At 37.0% G+C, this 23,618-nt stretch overlaps 1 protein-coding gene across 11 annotated transcripts in view; it reads right to left on the bottom strand.

Moving 5' to 3' along the window:
* Nucleotides 1–1,120: 1,120 nt before the first annotated feature.
* The window catches only part of LOC123606942 (putative RNA-binding protein Luc7-like 2), a 58,347-nt gene continuing 35,849 nt past the window's right edge, over nt 1,121–23,618 (bottom strand). For all 11 annotated transcript variants that reach the window (XM_045495842.1, XM_045495837.1, XM_045495843.1 and 8 more), the window contains 6 exons: nt 20,582–20,725; nt 15,127–15,303; nt 12,858–12,949; nt 9,897–9,926; nt 5,914–6,105; nt 1,121–2,248 (listed from right to left, as the gene is read on the bottom strand). In XM_045495842.1, the coding sequence (XP_045351798.1) occupies nt 2,071–2,248; nt 5,914–6,105; nt 9,897–9,926; nt 12,858–12,949; nt 15,127–15,303; nt 20,582–20,725 (813 nt within the window). In that variant the 3' untranslated portion in view covers nt 1,121–2,070. The remainder of the gene's footprint in view (nt 2,249–5,913; nt 6,106–9,896; nt 9,927–12,857; nt 12,950–15,126; nt 15,304–20,581; nt 20,726–23,618) is intronic.

Genomic DNA, 23,618 nt, shown 5'->3' with positions numbered 1-23,618 from the left:
GAGCAAACCGTTTTCTGAAAGATACAGAGATTTATGGTTATTCTAATTCAGAGTGGCCACCCTGGCTTAAGGGTGATGATTGGGATTAAAAAAAAAAAAAAAATCTACATTTCTTAAAGTCCAAATGCTAGAAGTACCTAAGCAACAGAATTGTTCTAAAAAGGATTTTTTAAATGGGATTGATCATTTAGAGAATCCTGCAACTGAAGTGACCCACCATGGTAGCCCAGCCTGGGATGAGGATATTCTTTATGGACTACCACTGACCTGTTGATGGCTGTGTAGCCTGTATTGCCTACAAATGACAACTGTATTAACAATTAACAATAATAATTATACAGCAGGTATACAATTAGCAGGTAGTAAATTCTAGCTACACAAACAATGGTAAGTAAAACCTATTTTCCAATGTTTTGTTGGGAGTTTGGTCACAATCTTCTTGCACCTACCAGCTTAACCTGTTTGATCTTATTACAGATCCGAAGGTATCAAATCCACAGTACTTGTAAGGATTGAGAATAGAGCAAACCACTAGGAACAAAGTAGATACAAAACAGTTTCTCAGAAATCAAGAATAAAAGAGAATGGGCCACTGACGGAAGATGGGTCTCAGATAGTTAAACTCTGAATAAACTGGAATACATGGAACCAAATATGGTAGAAAACTTTCAGGTAAAGATGCACAGCTTGGTAAACCTGGTGAGTGTCCCTTTTAGATGCAAATTTGCCACTTAAAATTAGGTTCCCTTCCCCTCTATGGCCCACACACTTATGGGACCGAAGACAAGTTATTGGAAGGTGATGTTTGCTAACTGTAACACAGACACTAACTTCACTGAAGTATTTTTGTTCCTTGATTTTCTAGACTCACAAGTGATACCTGCCCACTACTGTTTAAAATCACTGGTAGGTACATAGCTCTTCAGTGCAGAAATTGTTATGCTCATTACATTGATTACACCATGTTTTTATTTTGGTTGGCTGAATGAAAAAAACAAAACCAGAAAAACCCAATTTCTTTTGCAGGTCTAGTCCCTCTCTATAGCATTTGTTGCAGACAGCCCTAAAACAGCTGGAATACAGTCAGCAGGGGCCCGGGCTGGACCAGGCGGAGCAACAGTTCATCTTGGCAAGTATGTGTTTATTTCCTTTGGTGCCTTGCACAGTAAGGCACTAATGATAGAACAGAAGAAATGCCCACATCAAATAGTTCTAGTGACAATTTACTAGACAAGTTACAGTTTAATGATGGTGGTGGTGATTGTTTCATTTTATTATTTTTTACAATAAGGTTGTAGCCTTTATACTCCACACACACACACACACACAAAATAAAACAAGTGCTTATGAAAGAGTCCCTGCCCCACCCCCCTTTTCAAAACATCCTGAACATAGCAATTCAATAGAACAGAAGAATCAAGACATGTTGGATTTCAAAATTTCAATAAAAAAGCAAAGTATGTGATGCAACAGGCTGTTCAACTTCCAACTCTAAATAGGCACTGTAAAACAAAACAAAAACTCCGGGTATTGAAATTTCTCCAGCACACTTTCCAGTATAAATGCTCTGTAATCAGCTCATAATAATGGGAACAGAACCTTAAAACAGAAGTCATATTGCTTCCCTGCTCCCCCTTTCTCCTATAATTAGAGGGTGGAGGTATTAGGGGATACAAAAGTCAGAGGAAGAAGAATTAAAAAGAAAAATCCTGAAAGCTGTTGTTTGTGGACTAGAAAGGAAGACAGCATTTTACAAATGTTCAAAAATTCCCAAGGCAAGCAACACAATTCGTTCACTATCACTCCTACTAGAAAGAATAAAGATATCGGCATCTTATTATATAAAACTGTACTTTCAGAATCGCATTACAGGTTCACCAGAAACTATGGATGTAGTTTTAGGCTTCATCAGGGAAAACAAGTTCAGTTCAGATCGAGTTAGATACTGTGCATCTAGCCTATTTGGATTGGAGTCTGGAACTGCTCACTGTAACCCCCAATAGCTGTAAACTAAACAATAGTATGTAACTCCATAGGAAGCTTAAGGATTGAGGATATGTACACAGCTAATTATATCTCCCCTGCTTCGCGCTCTTCAGAGCTCCTCCTGTCTTCTGATCTGCCATTAGCGCTCTCATAGGACCGCTTCTTATCTTTTCGGTCTCTGTCACGAGGTGATCTGTCTCTTGAATTCCTGTCTCTGTCACGTGATGCTAAGTCTTGGTCTCTGAATCTTTCTTTTGAGGATCTGAAAAATATTAATTTGAGGAGCAAAATGTGTTGGGAAACCCAATATCCAAATCAAAGAATCGGATAAATATTAAGGTACTGATAGCTGAAGATATACAGACTACATCCAAGAAAGACAGAGGAGCCAGTTTTCGGGCTGAAAAGAGCACTACCCAAGGTGACAAGGGAGATGGGTGAAAACAAGTAGGTAAGGGTCAAAAACCGTAAGCTAAAATAATGACTTCTAGGATATTCTCATTATTTCAGAGGCAATCATAAAATGTTTCTAATTCATGGCAAATGTATTTAATATGAAAATAGTACACAGACAGTATCTTTAAAAATGAAAGTGTTAAACCGATTTTAAAAAAACCTATAAACAGAATACAGGTTCCAAACTGGATGGAAATTTAAGACTTACAACTGAGGTCAGCACATCTTATTTTCTTTGCTGTTGGGCCAGAGAGTAAATATTTTAGGTAGATATTCTTCTTCCTTTTTTATCAACCCTTCAACAATTTAAAAACCACCCATAGCTCACTGGCTATTCAAAAACCGGCTATGGGGCCAGATTTGGCCTGCGGCAATAGTTTGCCAACACTCAACTTAGATAAGGAAGTACTCAATTAATGATATGGCTTCAGATAACCATTTATTATTTTTAAAATCTTTACTCCTCCTGAGTGAGCTCATTCAACCAACAGAAAAAAATAAGAATGGAAGACAGAAAGATGATCACACTACATCTTGATTAACCATAATGGCTTCTTTACATCATCTCTCCATTCCCATACCCAATTTCAATGAGAAAGGTAAGTGATAACAAACTCTTAGCAGAGATTCAATCAGAAGGAAAACCAAAGGATATGATGGGATCAGAATATGAAATCTATACTTTCAATCTCTAGAATGAATTAATATATATTACATATATTTGGTTCTTTACAGGTGACATGGTACTTTTACATAATCATCTCTCTTAACCAGGCTTCAGATTCTAAGTGTGAACATGGGTTAGCTAATACTTTGAGCTTCTAATGCAGGAAAAAAAAAAAAAAAGGACTGAACCAAAAAAGGTTGAAAGATTAAAATGTCAACTTTGAGCATTCTACTTAACGTTAGAAAAAGCTTAATTTTTAAAAGATGTAGGAAAAAAAAAAATCACAGTGCATGTCTGGTTACACTGCTCCTCTCCAGAATCTTTCTAAGAATGTAACATGGAGAGAAGATGCCTAAGAATTAGATACAACGGCAGGTAAGTCTCAAAGGTCAGTAATAACTGGAAAATAACCACGAGATGAGCATCAACTAGGATCTTGTGAGAGATTACAATGTCCCTTCCATAAGCATTTTATTTACACTCAACATTTCATTCAAATTACCAATACTAATAACCCAAGTACTTAAAAGATGGGAGATGACAGGATAATTAGATTATTTGGCCACAGCCACCGAACCCAACTAATCTGACTGTGAAGTCTGCACCACGTGTTTGAAAAGACCAGGATGTAGAAAAATGCAAGCCAAGTCCTCATTTATTAAGGTAACTGTTGCCAGGGAAATGTCACTAACAGAATTCAGACCAGTATTTCACAGTTGGGGTGGGGAAACAGTAAATCATTAAGACTTTGAATTAGGACTTTTACCTTGAAATTTAAACTGAAATATATAGCAGTAACTTGACGTTTTATGTACTAACATGTAGGTTTGAATAGCAATTGGCTGCTAATTTTTGGTAAAAACACAATGCTGCTTTGAAAGAGAATAAGTTGTCGAGATTAGAAGTGCTCTTGAGAAAAGCAAAAACTTTTAATAGTTTTACAAAAATAAACCTGTTTACGAACATGCTGAAAACACCAGGGGTGGCATGTAGGACAGTGGAAAAATGTCCTATACAACTTCATAAATGCAGGAACCATTTAGGACTAGGATAACACAATCCCAGGGGAGGAGACATGCCCCTCCCTTCCATCCCCACCACCAACAGACATCAGAGTTCACAGATACCAGAAACAATGACAGGTGGGCAGGTTCACAAGACAAACTCTCTAGACCTTCCAACAACCAGTAGGGTGATTCCTTTTTTTAATGCATTTATTGGGCACTGCACTGTGGGTCTACAGTTTTAAGAGTATGAGATGAATGGCCAGCAAGCAAATCACTTCAGGAACTATGTCCCTTATAAAGTCCCTCCTCATTCTCTGCAAGTGTCTATGATAATCCATCTGGAATATCTTTCTCCTACCTGGTTTTACCTACTATCTGAACCCGTTTTTTAACTTCTCTGGTATTTCCCTCATCTAAACTCCTGTATGATTTTGATGTATACTTTAGCACTTTATATATGTTAAGTATGAGATCAGTCTGTTTATTGTCAAAGATGTTAGTCTTGTGTTCTAACTTGAAAAAATTGCTCAACTGTTACACTTCTTTTTTTAGTAGGCCTAGTATAGAAGCAAGTATACGACTCTTACTGATTAAAAGTTAACTGAAGAACTACTTAATGTCCTAATAAGAGAACTTAAATCTTTTCACTGGAGACAAAAAAAAAAAAAAAAAAAGGAAAAACAGCTGAGGTGAAGGATAGGTTAATTAACCCATGGTGGGACCCCTTTTATAATGTGTGTATATATATATACATATATATATATCTAATCACCACAATGTTCACCTTAAATATCTTATAATTTTGTCAATTATAACTCAATGAAGCTGGGGGTGGGGGGAGAGACCTACTTGGAACAAGGTAAGAATATAAGAAAATATTTAGTGAAATCGTATTAACCTATTAACTCTGCTTGTGAGTGATTTCAAAGGCTTCCCTCCCTCCCACCCCACACCCAAACAAAAAATTTTTACCACCTTTATGTGGATTCTCTCATGGGCTTTATGCAGAGTAATTGATAGAAAATTTAAGACTAGTAGGTGCTAGGCACTCAAAAAAGATTTATCACATACATAGTTAAGAGTTCTCAAGAAAAAAGCAATTTTAAGCATGGGTTATGTGCCATAGAAATGACCTGGCTTTTAAAGACCATCTTGTGACCTGAGAAGTTTTGGGAGCTTGGTCGATGTAGCCTGTGTGTACTTAAGGCTCCACCACCACATACTAATCCTTTATCCTGAATATAGTTTCAGGTCCTTAAACACACCACATCCTTGCAACCTTTAAATTTCCATGCCAAGAAAGTCTACCCTCCTTAAGAGTCTAAGTCTGCCCCACCAAGCTAACTGTATATAGCAACGCATACCTAGAGTGCAGATTAAACAATATACCAGAATGTGTCTGCTCTGAAAAAGTGCACCAGCTCAAAAGAAGTTTGGAAAACAGAAGTCAAACAAAGATAAACTCTTTAAATGAAAGGACTTCTTAAAGCCCCTAATGCGCCAATACATACTGAAAAAATTGGTACTGGTACCTAAAATTGTCCACAAAGTACTTTTTTTTCCCCCAAGACACACTAAGCAGAGAAAAAGCAATAACCTCTGCCCATATCGGTTCCAATTTCTTTACTCTGGCTCCTAAGTGTATTATTTAACTACCCATATAATCAGGGGAAAAAATGTTACAAACTCACACACAAATGTGTACATGTTACCAGATGCAAGTCTCAAACCAATAGTATTCCAAGTGTAAACCTTTAATAAAGGTAGTTCCATATCCTCTTATGGACACCTCAGTACCTCCTCCTGGATCGCTCTCTGCTCCTGTCTCTAGAACTGTGCCCACTTCGCTGGTGGCTACGGCTGCGGCTTCGGCTGCTAGACCGGGATCTGTGGCGATGGCGTTTCTCCCGAGATTTGGAGCGAGTTCTCCTCTTCCGTTCCCGTGACATGGAGCGAGACCGGTGTCTGCGATGCTCTCTGGACCTGGACCTAAAAAACCCGTTTGCTTTAGTTTTTAGCTTTCTCAGCAATGCACTTCTCATTTGCTAAAGCCTCTTCTTTAAAGAGAAACAATTGCTCAGTAAGCTTGATGCTAGTTCTATTTCAAGTCAGCTACATCTACACCAAAGTAAAATGCTGGTATGTTAAATAACTACATACTGCAATTTCAAAATGAAACATTAGTTCTTAAAAGTCAATAAATATCGTATAAATTTATATCAAGAATATCATAAAAATTAAATCTATACCACTACTATATGCCAGGGATTGTACTATCTAGATGATTTATTAGAGATTTGTAGTTCATTTAAATAATTTCTAAAATTTTTTTGGTATACTTTGTTTCTAAAGTATGTATCTGATGGACATGGATAAAAAAGGGAGGAGAGGCATAAGAGAGATCAGTGTTTAGGATAATGTAACTCTGAATTTAAAAGGTTGTATCTTATGACCATCAAAATAAGTTTTAATGTCCACAATATGCCTAGTCACAGTGTACAACACAGTAAGGCTATTCTCTTGTAAGCAGTACTTAGCTTGGGAAGGAAAAAAACATGTATAAATCATTTTAGAGAACTTTAATCACAAAAAAAAAAAAAAAAAAGTGTGAGTACATAGGACTATAGTCAAGGAAAGACGTTTTGAAGTAACTAGAAGGAAAAACACTTCTGGAGCCTCCACTGGGTCACAAAACTCACAACATGTGTGTGTGGTAAGTGACGGAAACCAAGCAGGAAGAAAGATATGAAACTTTGTTCTAACTGTCCCTTTTTTTTTTTTTTTTTTACTTTTTTTTTTTCAACGTTTATTTATTTTTGGGACAGAGAGAGACAGAGCATGAACGGGGGAGGGGCAGAGAGAGAGGGAGACACAGAATCGGAAACAGGCTCCAGGCTCCGAGCCATCAGCCCAGAGCCTGACGCGGGGCTCGAACTCACGGACCGCGAGATCGTGACCTGGCTGAAGTCGGACGCTTAACCGACTGTGCCACCTAGGCGCCCCACTGTCCCTTTTTAGAGTGATAGCAATGATCTAAACTTGACATTGACATTGCATAACTATAACTAATGGACTTATACACTTAAAATAGCTGAACTTATGGCATGTAAATTATACCTTAATAAAGCAGTTAAAAAATTGTTAAAGTCACTTTAAAAATGTAATGTTTTCTCATAATTTAATAAACTCAAAAGCATATTATTCAGGTGATACAATTTACAAACCGAGCTCGTTTTCAAGTGATTATTTTATTAAATCAAGTTTAAAAGCATTCAGCTTATGTCAACATTTATATTCAAAAGAAGGCATATAGAGTGGACCCAGCATCAACTACGGTTGAACGAATATTTCCACAACTGAATAAAATCTCTCTGAAAAGCAGCATAGGGAAAAGAACATAAAATTCATTCAATGCAAGTTTAATTAAATGGGATTTAGTCACTCATTTTGAGCTATAATGAATTTATGTCTTTAAATGCATAATTTCATTCCTCTTTTACAAAATTCTAGATAATTAGTCATTCATTTAAAAAGTATTTACTGGGTGCATCTTGCACTAAGTACTAGGAAGACTGAGCAGCAAATAAAGCAAAGTCCTTAACCTCATGGAGGTTCTATTCCACACAGAATTCCACACAGATATGTAAGCAGTAAATACTGTAAGTCGGCTAGTAAAAAAAGGTTATATTAAAAAGGTAAAGATGGACAGAGAAATAAGATTGTAATCTTTTTACAGAATAGGCAGGAAAGGCTTTTCTGGTAAAATAGCATTTAAGCAAAGACAAAATAAGGTAATCAGCCATCTCAAAGAAGATTGTTTCAGGTAGAGGAAACACAGGGGCAAAAGCTCAGAGGTAGGAGAAAGTTCAGCATATTGAAGGACTAAAAGATCTGTTTGGCTGGAATGAAGTCAGCAAGGGGAATAATTCAGGGTTTTAAGGGCAAAATGACCAAGTACCATATCATTCAAACTAGGATGCTTTCAATGGTTAATTATATAAAAAGCAAGGGCGAGCTATTAATAAATATGCTGACACAAGACATAAACTGGTACCTACTTACCCCAATCTCAGATCGATTACTTAAAAGCTATGGCAAGGATTTCCACTTCTCATTAAGTGAAATGGAATACCTTTTGGCTGACGTAATTTATTTCACTTTTTAAAGGGCATATTCTGATTGATGTATGAAAAACAGATTGAGGTAGAGAAGGGGATTGGCCAAGTATAGAAAAGTGCCTTGGAGTACAATGGTAGAAATTAACGTTCTGGCCTCAATATCTGAAGACTTTCTATGTACAGTTTAAATATCTTTTTGGGGCGCCTGGGTGGCGCAGTCGGTTAAGCATCCGACTTCAGCCAGGTCACGATCTCGCGGTCCGTGAGTTCGAGCCCCGCGTCGGGCTCTGGGCTGATGGCTCAGAGCCTGGAGCCTGTTTCCGATTCTGTGTCTCCCTCTCTCTCTGCCCCTCCCCCGTTCATGCTCTGTCTCTCTCTGCCCCAAAAATAAATAAACGTTGAAAAAAAAAATGTTTAAATATCTTTTCAACAAAGGGACTAATTTGCATTAATCAACCGGTAAACAAGAACACTATCAACATTTAATGTTTCTATTCATCCTAGATTTCAGAAACAACAATATAAACTGGCTGACACAACTGGTCCCTTTTATTAGTTTTTTAGTGTTTGGAGCAGAAACACATCACTGAAAGATCCTAAAAAGTACTATGGGGCATCTAAAAGAAATTCAGGTTTTTCTTTCATAAAAGCAAATGCTCTAGTATACAGGGAAAAGTTCTTGAGAAATAATTAACTTTAGAGTTAAGAGTACTCCAAAAGGTTTCAGAAAGTAGTTATCTCAACAAGAAAAATTGTAAGATTTGACAAAGAATAACAAAGGGCATTCTAAGTGGGATGGACTCACAAGAACGACTCAAGGATAGGAATGAAAATTGCACACAAAAAATTTAAAAAATGACGACATACACCATGCTTACCCCACCTTTCTCAGAAAAAAACTAGCAACTACTAAAACTTTTAAAGAATGTCTTCAAAAAGATGTCAAATATTAATGTCAAAGCTTTAAAAAGAAAGTGTTCTCTTGTCCTCTTTAAAGATATAAGTGCCCCTCTGAAGTTTTTTGTGATCTCGGTACAAAGTTATAAGTAATAAACACATAAAGTGAAGACCAGGGTATAAACTAATAAACATTTCAGTTTCCCTTCAATATCTCACTATGGATCCCTCTTTCAAAAAGGTATTCACTATTCAACCTGCTTATATTTTCAACAGGTACACCCTACACCCTCCCTCCTTACTTTGATCTGTTTCTTACACGCACCACGAAAATTATTTTAAAAATATACTGTCGCATATTTAGCCTGCACTTCTAAAGATTTCAAAGAAATATTCTAAAATATTTTTAGCTTTCCCTTTTTTTGTTGTCCAATAGGCTCTATGCCCAACGTGGATCTTGAACTTACAACCCTGAGATCAATAGTTGCATGTTCTACCAACTGAGTCAGCCAGGCGCCCCAATATTTTTAGTTTTCCCTTTAACTCCAGGGCACTGTATATATTACTCCAATAAAATTAGGCTGTAGTTCATGAGTACCTTCTGACCAGTTTCATCTTAAAACAAAATGCCCATACTTGAACTACAAAAGAAATTAAGAGTACTACTCTATTAATTCTCATTCATTTTTAAAAAATATTTAATCTATGAAAACATCTGGAAAAAACCCAACTTCAATACTTATGTACATTTTGTGTAAAACTTACCTTTTGGGATTCTTGCTATGTGATCGAGACCTGAAAAAAGAGTATCTATTTTTAGAAAAAAAGACTAAGAAAAAGTACAATGCACTGTTAAAATTACATTCTTCCTGATTTCTAATCTTTTTAAATGTGTATTTATTTTGAGGGAAAGAGAGTGCAGGAGGGGCAGAGAGAGATGAAGAGATGGGAGAATCCCAAGCAGGCTCCATAATGTCAGTGCAGAGCCTGATGCGGGGCTTGATCCCACAAATCGAGAGATCATGACCTGAGTCAAACAAAACCGAAAGTCAGATGCTCAACCGAAGGAGCCCCCAAGGCACCCCCTGATTTCTAATCTTTTCATTCTATAAATATGAAGCACATATGAACGTGTGCAAATTTTTCCAAAATACACCACAAACCGTACAGACTTCCCCACCTTGGCATATGAGATCCCCTATCTAGGATACCTAGCTCTCTAAGAGAATACACTCCTAGGAGGGGCACCTCAGTGGCTTAGTCAGTGAAGCATCCAACTTCAGCTGAGGTCATGATCTCATGGTTTGTGATTCAAGCCCTATGTCAGGATCTGTGCTGACAGCTCAGAGCCTGGAGTCTGCTTCGGATTCTGTGTCTTCCTCTCTCTGCCCCTCCCCGACCCATGCTTTGTCTCTCTCAAAAATAAACATTAAAAAAAAATTTTTTTTTAATTACAAAAAAAAGAGAAAAAAACATGATCCTAGGAGTAAAAACCACAATAAATAACCATTCACTAATTCCCCAGGAAATACTTCCCAACCTGGAAAAAATTCGTTATTTATATCTCTGTCATCTTTTCTTTCCCTGTGGGAACAGGGTAAAATTTCTATTATCTGAGATATATTCACTTTTGAACTACAACCTCATAGTGTAATCGCTACAACACCCAACTCAATCTTACAATATCTTTCTTAACATGACACATGATACCCTTATTAAAGCACTCTTCACATTTCTTGGCATATAATTAACACTCGATAAATAGTAATGGCTAGTACTGTGGTTACTAGGAAACCATGGGTGTCTTGTGGGGAAGATACAGCACAACTGAAGGATGAGCTTTGGACTCATCCTGATTTAAGTTTTAACTCAGCTGCATCACTACCTGTGACCCAGACAGATAATATATATCTTCCCTCAGCTTTGTTTGCCATTTGCAAAAGCAGCACAGCAATGTAAATTTCACAGGCAATTGTAAGGATTAAATGAATGAATATAGGCCAATTCGTAGCACAGGCCTGGTACATAACAGGCGTCAGTAAGTAATAGTTTTTATCATTATCCTTTCAATACCATAGCTGGAATCCCATCTTGTATAACTCCATACTTGCTTGTAATTTCTTCATCTTTCATTCTTAGTTCTGATACTTCCTCAAGTTCACAGTTAAAAAAAAGAAAACTTCAAACACATTTCTGAAATAGCATCACATTTTACCATCGATGTTAAAAGAAATTTGCCAGTTGGCAACAAAGGAGTAAGATGTGGTACACTTTCTTGTCAGCCACAGATGTGAAAATGTAGTCATGGCAAAGAATTTTTGTTCTCATCCAACTATCATTTCAGTTGAATTATATAAATTAGTGGCACTATATTCAGAATTTTAAAATGAGATTTCTAATGCCATTTATACAGTCTTATAAAGCTAAGCAATATTTCCACAGAAAATCAGTGTACGCAAAAGAGAACAGTGATAGAGCTATGAGGTAAAATTTATGGTAAATGAAGAACATATATATCAATGGATATACGACAGCACTCCCCTTAAAAAGGGAAGTGTAGTTTTGTTTCATTTCTTCACTGCAGTGCAAAAATATTACCTGCTACAAGTCATGTAACACAAAGTTAGTTTAAACATCTTGAAAGAGACTACGGTAAAACATGCTCAAAGCCTGGGGGAAGGTGCCATGACCAAGTCACATATCATAAAGGGTTTTAATTAGGCACAAAATCTGCTGGGAAGTATTTAACTTCCAGAGATGTGTAATACAATTAAGGAAACACTATAAATGAGAACTACACATAATTCTTTTGTGGCATATCTGTCCATCCTGAAGTTGTTAAAGAAGTTATGTACGTGAGTTCAAAGAAGGTTCCCACCACGATGCCACACAATTTGCTGCCAATGGGTAAAAGTGGCTCAGAACATTAATGTTTAAATGTTTACTAAATATGAAGAATATGACTTTATCAACTAATGAATACCAATATAAAAATTGCATACATTTAGCTATTATTAAATTAATACAATCTTAAAAGTTTATAGCTCCTAGAACTGAAGAAATATAGAATCAAAGCACAATGTAAGATAATCAATGAAACAAACAAAACCCAAACTAAGAATAAAGCAGATCACAAAAATAAAAAGTTTTATACCAATCTGGTACAAATGCAGCCATTATTGGGGCGCCTGGGTGGCGCAGTCGGTTAAGCGTCCGACTTCAGCCAGGTCACGATCTCGCGGTCCGTGAGCTCGAGCCCCGCGTCGGGCTCTGGGCTGATGGCTCAGAGCCTGGAGCCTGTTTCCGATTCTGTGTCTCCCTCTCTCTCTGCCCCTCCCCCGTTCATGCTCTGTCTCTCTCTGTCCCAAAAATAAATAAAAAAAATAAACGTTGAAAAAAAAAAAATTAAAAAAAAAAAAAAAACAAATGCAGCCATTATGAAAACCAGAGAGCTAGAAAGAGCTTTGTAGTAAATCTTACAAAAAATAAGGATGTGACTCTTTACTCACTCTTCCATACATGTTGAAGGAAATCACCCTGATTTAAATGGCTGTAAGTTAACATTTTTATAAACACTGTTTCACATAGTAATACTTTTAAGAGTAAACAGAAATTTCCCACATGCAGATTTAGTAACACCGAAAATCCTGTATTAATCACATCTCTTTTTAGAGCCAGGGACATTCAACATCAGATAGTTGGACCATTCAGTTCATCACTCCATACCTCCTCAGCTTCTCCCTTTCTTCTCTCTCTCTTTCTTCTCTTCGTTTCAGGCGTTCCTGATTTCTTTTCTCCTGTTTCTCAGCTACAACTCTCTTAAAAGACAATGACAATTCAAATAATAAAAAATGAGAAGCATTAGTTACTGAGTCCATTCTTAATAAGAATTATCCTACACTCTACGACATGTGGTTCCCAATATAGAACAGGTAACATCAAAATCTGTTTAATAACAGTTCAATTAAAAGTTTTACTGGGTAAAATCATTATGCAAGTCTAGTTTCCAAAATGTTTCTTCCCCCCTTCTGGGGAACATTTGTAAAATTTCATGTTTCTTCATGACTTAATATTTCAAAATCATTTCTACAAGACTTTTCTCCTTTGAATATTTTCAAGCATTACTTTGTATATTTCAAGTTTTTTTGTTTTCAGTAATCTCTACACCCACGACCCTGAGATCAAGAGGAATATGCCATGCCAACTGAGCCAGCGAGGTACACCTATTTTGTATTTTTTAAAGAACATTAAGCACTATAAATCACTATAAGCTCCCATTCTCTATGATTTCCAAAATTAAAATGTCTTCTGTCACTTCCAATTACCACCTCAATTCTGCTGCTTCAAAAAGTACCAGTAAAAATCTAAATAGTCCTGTTGCTAGCTCTGTATCTGCAAAGATTTCCAAACAGTACTATTTCTGAGTTTTAACTTAGACCCCAGTAACCATGTGAAATAGTGAAACTTAGTCATTTTAAAAAAACTTACCCCAAATCATCCCAGTTACTCAGAATACTTAGAAGAGCTCACTGTTAATTACAAATACAGAGACGTCCCTAAGTGTTTCTGACTCCACATTATTTTAAATGTGAAACTATAGATCTTGCGTTAATTTCAGTAATAAAAGTGACTATCCAGTGATTACCACCTTTGAGCCAGTCTCCTACTCATAACAAAATGCTACAGTGCCAAAATTTTTAAAAAACTAGCTGCATCAGGGGCACCTGAGTGGTTCAGTCAGTTAACTGTCTGACTTGGGCTCAGGTCATGATCTCACAGTTTGTGAGTTCAAGCCCTGCATCGGATTCTGTGCTGACAGCTCAGAGCCTGCAGCGTGATTCAGATTCTGTGTCTCCCTCTCTCTCTTGCCCCTCCCCCACTTGCGTGCTTGTCTCTCTCAAAACTGAATAAATGTAAAAAAAGAAAAAAATAAAACTAGCCACACCAGATTGTTGAAAAGTAAATTGACTATATCCATTTATTCTGATCTTTAACCTCTTTAGAAATACCCTGTTTGTTGTTTTCCTGTCTTCTCAAAAGAATTCAGCACGAGTAGGAACTGTACTGCCTTTCTCACAATAGTGGTATATATATGTTAAGTGATAATAACTGTCCTTTTTTTAAAGATAGGTTTCATTCTAATTCCTTTCTGAAACAGGAGTAGGAGCATAAAATAAAACTAGAGGTCCTACAAGCTTGTTATGAAGAACTGCAAAATATTTCAAAAAAATACTAGACTCATTTTCTCAATATTATAACGGGGCGCCTGGGTGACTCAGTTGGTTAAGCGTCCGACTTCGGCTCAGTCATGATCTCACAGTTCGTGGGTTCAAGCCCTGCATCAGGCTCTGTGCCTGTTTTGGATTCTGTGTCTCCCTTTCTCGCTGCCCCTCCCCTGTTCACGCTCGGTCTCTGTCTCAAAAATAAACATTAAAAAAAATTAGGGGGCGCCTGGGTGGCGCAGTCGGTTAAGCGTCCGACTTCAGCCAGGTCACGATCTCGTGGTCCGTGAGTTCGAGCCCCGCGTCAGGCTCTGGGCTGATGGCTCAGAGCCTGGAGCCTGTTTCCGATTCTGTGTCTCCCTCTCTCTCTGCCCCTCCCCCGTTCATACTCTGTCTCTCTCTGTCCCAAAAATAAATAAACGTTGAAAAAAAAAATTAAATATTATACTGTTTATTTTATAGAAAATAGAATAAAAATTTGGGGGGAATTTGTATGAAACAATTAGTTCAGAACTCAGTTTGCAAGATTCCTAATTCAGTGTCCTATCCAACACGAAACACTATCCCCCAAAATAAGGGGACAGTATTTAAAGTCTGTTTTTCAGACATCATCCATTAAACCAGCTGTTATCTCCATTTATAATCCTACTCTATTTGGTATGAATTGTTAGCAGAATTTCAGCCAAGATATTACACAAAAAGATAACTAATACATATCAAAACAACGAGTGATTAAATTAGATAAAGTGAAGGATATTAATTTACCAATGTACCTTTAATTCTTCAAGTTTCTCTCTTATTTCAATAAATCCCAGGTGCAGTTTACCCCCAAAATGATCAGCCAGTCGTCTATCATTATCATGAAGACCTAAATAGGCAGAGCAGACTTCACAGACTCGAAGTTTCTGTTGTTGGAAACTGGAAGCTGGCATAGAATTCCTATAAACTTCCTGAACAAAAGTGAGAAAAACAATATTCATATAAACCTCACTGAGTCATACCACTACACAAAATACACTATGTACATATAAAGAAAAGTTTTCTGATGAATACGCAAAAGTATGGCTATTTTGTTATGAAAATCATGGGTTTTCCATTACCCTCATCCTCTGTCCTTGGGACCTATCCAATGGAAGTAAACCGTATTTTGCCAAGAACTACTGTAAGAATTCTACCATGACATAGAACACGACTTTTGGAAAGGCCTTCTCAGTGTTCTGGGTTTTCTTTTCTGCAATTTTTGTTAAAAATGAAACGAAGCAACCCCAAAACTATATACATCAGTGGAGGATCAAGAAAAAAGTCACCCACACTGGCAGAGAGGGAATGAATGTCTTTGGTATTATTACAGTTTCCTTCCACTGCCTTCTTACCCACAGGTCATTTCTTTTCCCTTTGGAATTGTGGACAGGGCATACAAATGATAACTTTCCACCAAAAGCAATAGTTCTATAAGCAATGAGAGGAAGTGCCTTAACAAGAGTAAGATGTCTTACACTCAATCATTTTTCCTTACTGAAAATATTCTGGTTATCGTCTGACACAGCCACCTCTCTACCTAAAAAACATTACATTTCCTGGGGCACCTAGGTGGCTCAGTTGGTTAAGCGTCCAACTCTTGATTCGTGAGATACAGCCCCACATCAGGCTCTGCAATGATGGTGTGGAGCCTACTTAGGATTCTCTCTTTCTCCCTCTCTCTGCCCTCCACCTCTGCTTGAGCATGTGCATGCATTCTCTCTCTCAAAATAAATTAAAAAAACTTAAAAACAAAAAAGTTATATTTCCAAGCCTTTATGCAGCTTTGGCTTTAGAGATATTTAAGTGGACATTGCTGGAGGGAATATATAGAAAAGTTCTTTCAAAGGGAGTCAGTAAGCTGAGAAAAAAATCACTAATGGCTGTTATCACCTGTGGATCAGAAGTGATGGGAAACAATATTTACAGTTTCAAAAATGTCAATACCAAGGGACGCCTGGGTGGATCAGTTGGTTAAGCATGCAACTTCAGCTCAGGTCATGATCTCACCATTTGAGTTTGAGCCCTGTATCAGGCTCTGAGCCTGGAGCTGGCTTCAGATTCTGTGTCTCCCTCTCTCTCTTCCCCTTCCCTGTTTGCATGCTGTCTCTCTCTCAAAAATAAACATTAAAAAAAAAAGAAAAAAGTGTCAATACCAAGACACTTATTACAAAAAGGAAAGCACTGTAACTTCACAGTCGAAAAAGAGGCAATATCACCAGAAATGGGACAAATTACTAGCATGTGCCTTCTGATGCACATAACATTACTTAAATGGTACTCCTGTCAAAATTCTAACCAAGAAGAAAATCAGACAAACCCAAACTGAAAAACATTTTACAAAATAATTAGCCTGTACTTTTCAAAACTGTCAAGATCATGCCAAAAACTAAAGTTCCACATTAAAGAGGCCTAGAGGAACATGAACAAATAAATGCAGCATATGATCTTGAACTGGACCTTAAACAAAGAAAAAAAAATTTTATGTTTATTCACTGATTTTGAGAGAGAGAGAGAGAGAAAGAGAGAATCCAAGCAAGATCCACACCATCAGCACAGAGCCCAATGCAGGGCTGGAACCCACAAACCGTGAGATCATGACCTGAGCCAGACTCAGGAGTCAGAAACTCAACAGACTAAGACACCTAGGGGTCCCAAAGAAAAAAATTTTAATAAAAGAGAACATTATTGGGACAATTCAGAAGAATCTGAATAAAGTCTTTCAATTAATAGTATTGCATTAATCTTAATTTCTGATTCAAATCACTATACTGCATTTATGTAATAAAATATCCTTGTTTTTAGTAAATACACATTGGAATATTTGGGGATAAAGAGGCTTCACATCTATAACTTAATGTCAAACATTACACACACAATACACATACAATAGGAGAAAAAAAGGAAATGTGGTAAAAATGTTAATATTTGGAGTCCACGTGAAGGATATAGGGGCATTCCTTACACTATTTCTTTTGTATCTCTGGAAATATTTCAAAATAAAAGTTTTTTAAAAAGACAAACACAAACACATGATACACAGAGGCAAGTCAACTCAATTTTTGTGCCTTACTATTCCTCTTTCTAGTTATGCAGAAGAAAGGCTTTAGGCATAGTGGCCATATTACCGCCAAAAAATGATAAACATAAAGATGAATCCATATAATAAAGATGGCTGAACATAAAGGTGTAAGTAACTTGTATACTAGATGGAATCACGGAGCTGCCATATCAGCCCTAGACTCCCTAACCACGAGTATTTACTAAAGGAGAACAACAAAACCCTTTTTTGTTAACCCACTGTAAGTTAAGTTTTCTTTTATGTGTTGTTGAACACAATCTAAAATGGGCAAGCACATTTTTTAAAGTACTGTCCTTAGTAAAAATCAAATGCAGACAAAATATTAACAGATTAAAGACGTTAAGCCACTATGTGATACTAGAAAATCTTCAAATACATATGCATGAAATTTCATGAAAACAAAACATGCAAGTAATAACATCACTATGTTTGCTACCAGAGTCTTTGGGGGAAATGAGCTATAAAATACCCTGCATTTAAAAACTGGGGCAACTGGGTGGCCCAGTCAGTTAAGCATCTGACTCCTGATTTTGGCTCAGGTCATGATCTCATGGTTCGTGAGATCAAGCCCTACATCTGGCTCTGTGCTAGCAATGAGAAGTCTGCTTGGGATTTTCTCTCTCTCCCTCTCTTTCTGCTCTTTTGCTCGTGCGTCCACTCCCTCTCAAAATAAACATTTAAAATATAAAAATTCAGTGTTTATTTTCTGGATTGGTATTAATTACATTTCAAGAAATGCTAATTTGAGAAACTTAACAGAAGACCATGGGGGAAGGGAAAGGGAAAAAACAGTTTCAAACAGAGAGGGAGGCAAACCATAAGAGACTCTTAAATACAGAGAACAGAGGGTTGGGGGGGGGGGGCGGAGGAGAGGGGAAAATAGGTGATGGGCATTGAGGAGGGCACTTGTTGGGGCTGAGCACTGGGTGTTGTATGTAAGTGATGAATCATGGGAATCTACTCCCAAAGCCAAGAGCACACTGTATACACTGTATGTTAACTAACTTGACAATCAATTCTATTTAAAAAAAAAATAGGTAATAAAAATATAAAATCTAAGTTAAAAAAAAAAATAAAGAAATCCTCAATATTAAGACTTCAAAAATACTAAGAAGGTTACACAGCATATTCTTTTCCATCCTATTACCTTTAATATATATTTATATTTAAAGTAGATTCCAGGGGAGACTAGGTGGCTCAGTCAGTGAAGCGTCCAACTCTTGATTTTGGTGCATTTGGTGCAGGTCATGATCTCATGCTTCATGGGACCAAGCCCCACGCTGGGCTTTGTGCTGACAGCACAGACCCCGCTTGGGATTTTCTCTCTCCCTCTTTGCCCCACCCCTGCTCATATGCATTCTCTCTCTCAAAATAAACACTTTAGTTTTTGTTTTTTTTTTTTTTAAGTTTATTTATTTTTGAGAGAGTGCGAGCAGGGGAGGGGCAGAGAGAGAGGGAGACACAGAATCTGAAGCAGGCTCCAGGATCTGAGCTGTCAGCAGAGAGCCCAAAGTGGGACTTGAACTCACAAGCCGTGAGATCATGACCTTGAGACGAACTCAGATGAGTAACTGACTGAGCCACCTACTGCCCCTAAAGTAGATTTATTATAGCTAGCTCTTGCTTTTTTAAAAAAAAATCCAGTCTCACAATCTTTGCCTTTTAGTTGGAATATTTAGACCATTTACATTTAATGTAATTATTGGTACACTGGGTTACATTTAACATAATTATCAGTACACCACTATGCTATTTATTTTCTCTATGTCCAATCTGTTGTTTGTTCCTTTTCTCCTGCCTTCTTTTGGATTAAGTATTATTTAGGACTCCATTTTATTTCTACTATTAGTTATACTTTTTTCCCCTCCAGTGGTTTCTCTGGAGTTTACAGTATACAACTTTAACATCTAAAAAAAGCTAAAAAGACCTTATTAATACCAGATCAAGATTTGAAAGCAAAAGACATTACTAGGACAGTTCAAAATAATAAAGGGCCCAATTATTCAAAAACACACAACAAACCTAAAGGTGTATTAGCCTAATAATAGTTTCAAAATACATGAAGCAAAAACTGACAAAACTGAAAAGCAGAGATAAATCCACAATTAGAGGTAGAGACTTGAATATTCCTCTCAGTAAATAAACAGAAAATCAATAGGATGTGTAAAGATTTGAACAATTAATCAACCATCCTGACTCAACTGACATTTACAGAACACTCCATTTAACAAGGGAGAATATCATTCTTTTAAAATGCAGATGGAACATTTACCAAGACTAAATTCAGGGCACAAAACAAGTACTGACATATCTAAGAGACCTAAAATCACACCAATGTTCTCTGACTGCAAGAGAACTAAATTAAAATCAGAAAAGAAAAATATTTAGAAAAAACAAATATATAAAAACACACTCCTGTATAACCCATAGATCAAGGAAGAAATCACAAGCAATATTAGCAAATATTTGCATTGAATAAAAAATACAACATATGAATCTGTGGGATACAGCTACAATCGTGTGTAGAAGAAAATTTACAGCAGTAAATGGGCTAAAATCAGTTATCTAAAAGAGGACAGAATAAGAAAAATTAAACCATGGTGTGATACAGTTAAGAGCAATGGACACTATGGTAAAATGGGAGAATACAACCTCATCTGAAGGTATCCAGCTTTCTAAAAAACATCAGGTGGGCAAAACAAAATAGAACTTTGTCTTCAGACATTAGATTTTGACCTGTGCTGTGAAGAAAGCATAAGAGGAGGCTGCCAAAGTACTATATTTGTACTGAGGTAGGAAGAGAAGAAATGCAATGGTTGACATGGTGTTAAGCTGGGGGAGGGGAAGGTATCACTATGACATTTATGCACTCTGTGTGTTATGTGTGTGTGACTGTTCTGTATGACTACCTAGTTTAGTTCATTTCATTTACTAGTTACAAATTTCAATAGGTCAATGGCTCTAAAGTAAAACAAACCCACAACTTTTGATACATAATCCATTAGTATGATACCAGCTAATTAAAATAATTTCTAATTGGCTTTAACTTTTCAGTAATTTCCAATTAAATATATGTTAAGAAGTACAGACAGTAAGGCTGTAGATAATACTATAAAGAATTTCATTACCTCTGCTTCTCTTTTCTTGGCCCGTGCTTTCTCTACTTCATCCATTACTTTTTGGGATTCTTCCACATTTCCCTCAGCTCCTAGTTGTTCCACCTTGGCCAACAACTTACCAATTTCTTCATTTAATTCATGAACACGTTCTGCCTAGAAAGCAACAGAAAAGAAAATCATGAATAAAAAGCACAATTATCAAAGTTCAAAATATTTCACAAATGCTCAGAAAAGACAAGTTCTCTAAAGCAAGAGGAGTACAAATAATGCTTTCTGAGCATATAATACATGAACTGGTGGGATATGAGGATGTTTTGAGCCTGCTTGCCCTCACTACAGTGAGGTCAGGAATACAAATAATCTCAATTTAAAACTATTACTTCCCAACCTCTGCTTTGGCAGTATATTCCAAATATAAAATACCTTTTTTCACACAATCTGGCCCTATGTACCTTTCCAAACCATTTCTTGCTGTTCCCCCACTTCACAACACAATATAGTAGTTACACCCAGTTTCTCAAATTTACTCTTAATTTCTACCTCTGTGACTGCAGAGGGATGTCATCCCTCTTCCTGGGATATCATCCCTTATCTCCCCTTGCCTGAATTCACATATGTCTATTCACTCAACAAGATCCAATTATTCTGTGAAGCATTCCTTTTTATTTCTTGTTTATGTCTATTTATTTATTTATTTTAAGAGACAGAGAAAACGCAACCAGGGAGGGGCACAAAGAGAGGGAGGGAGAGAATCCCAAGCAGGCTCCACACTGTCAGTGCAGAGCCCGATGTGGGGCTCCAAATCATGAACCGTAAGATCATGAATGACCTGAGCTAAAATCAAGAGTCGGTCGCTTAACCGACTGAGCCACCCAGGTGCCACTCCATGAAGCATTCTTGATCAATCAACACATTTCACCCTACTTAATCATAAGCAGAGAGAGCCAAAGCCGCCTTTGTACCATCTTTGTATCTTTTATAACAACTACTTTTATATACATTATCACACCACTTTTAAAATAGCTATTTATACTTCCCATCTTTGTATTTCCAATGCCCAAGAAACAGCATAGACTCAAAAAAAAAAAAAAAGGAGTTACAGGAATGAACTGGTACATACGCTTTAAGTCAAAGATATGACTTTAGAGTCCCAACAGTTTTAGCTTATTGCCCGACCAATTACCAGATGTGTAATTTTGACCATATTACTTAACCTGAATCAACTTCCTCATCTGAGAAGCAGGAATATAAGTATCTCACAAAGTTGTGAGAAATGAGAAAATGTGCGTTGCACATACACTACACAGCACATTACTGATTTGTCACTATACGACCACAGCACTCCTTCTCCCTTAGCCTTAGTGAATTTTTCACTGGGATTAATTCTTGCCTTGGGATTCTGTCCTCCTCCTCCTCACCATCATCCTGAGAGTGTAGTTAGTTCATTCCTACTGTTTTAATGGTATATGATACATACACCATCTTTATTTTGGCCACAAAGTTAAGTATTCAGGCCACATGGCCAATTATATCAGCTAAGATTTTAATTTGATGTGGACATCCAGTCCCAACAAACTAGTGTGCCAATAATCTTTACTTCTCAAATGTCTTTCAATCCAAAATATTCATTCCCTCAAAGAAATTCTCAATGCTATTATCATTTTCTTACCTCTTTAACAAAAGTGGTATTTTTCTTTCAATATCCATCATAGAATAATTGGATTATGCCCCAAACTCTTTACCTTTCCTTGTATCCATTTCTTTGTTATGTAACTAGTATTATCATACACATTCTGATTCTGAATTTGGCCTCGTAACTGGCTTTAGCTAATGGGACAGTAGCAAACATGACAGAAGGAAAGGCATGAAAAGCACTTGTATGACAGAGGTATGACACTTTTCTTACACCTCTACCACTACCATGAGAACATGGCCAGGCTAGCCTTCTGGGTTCAGTAGCCTCTGGACGACTGTAAGACATGTGAGTAAGCCCAGCTGAGATATGAAGATCCTCCCAGTCAAGTTCAGCCTAAATCACTTTTTCAAAATTTATTTATTTATTTTGAGAGGAAGAAAGAGTGTGAGCAGGGAGGAGCAGAGAGAGAGGGAGAGACAGAATCCCAAGCAGGCTCCATGCTATCAGTGGAAAGCTCAACACGGGGCTCGATCTCATGAAACATGATGTGAACAGAAATCAAGAGTCAGATGCTTAACTGACTGAACCACCCAGGCACCCCCAGCCTGAATCATTGACTGAAGACTCAAAGGCTAAATACTACTGTTTCAAGTCACTGAGTTTTGAGGTAATTTGTTAAGCAGCATTTTTGTGGTGATCAATAATCAATACAAGGCCATATAAACCAAGATAGCACTGATGGGTGTTTTTCAACCATGAGATATCAGATCCTTGCACTTTAGGATCCCATCTTTAGAGAATTTTCAGAAGTTCTCAGGGTGCCTGGCTGGCTTAGTCAGCAGAGCATGCAACGCTTGATCTCAAGGTCATGAATTTGAGCCACAAGTTGGGTGCAGAGATTACTTAAAACAAAAGACCGTTCCTCAAAGAGGAGAATCCATTTCCCTTTGTACATACATTTCTTGAGAAGTGGATTTAATGCTGTCATTCAAACTATCTGGGTAACTCTGCCTCCATTCTACATTTTCATAAAACATACCAACTATCTTGAATGGCACAAAATGTTACTAAGTAGTAAGTCATCAAATCAACAAACTGTAATACAGGGAATTCTTTTGGATTCTCATTAGAACAAATCAACTCTATATATGAAAAATTAACACATTCTAATTATTAGGGAATATTAAAAAATTATTGCTAGCTTTATAGCTTTATGGATATGATTTTATGGTTATGTTTTAGAGGTGGTATCATGTGACATACTGAATTTTCTCTTAAAATAATGAAATGAGCAAAAAACTGATGACTTACAAATCCACTGGGATTTACTGTACTTTTCTTTCTACATTTTTCTTATTTGCACTTTTAAAGTTTATTTATTTGTGTAATCTCTACACTCAATGTGGGGCT

Source organism: Leopardus geoffroyi, chromosome A2 (genome assembly GCF_018350155.1).
Source record: "Leopardus geoffroyi isolate Oge1 chromosome A2, O.geoffroyi_Oge1_pat1.0, whole genome shotgun sequence".
Taxonomy (NCBI): domain Eukaryota; kingdom Metazoa; phylum Chordata; class Mammalia; order Carnivora; family Felidae; genus Leopardus; species Leopardus geoffroyi.
Note: the sequence above shows the minus strand (reverse complement) of the source record. Positions and strands in the feature narration are given on the sequence as shown.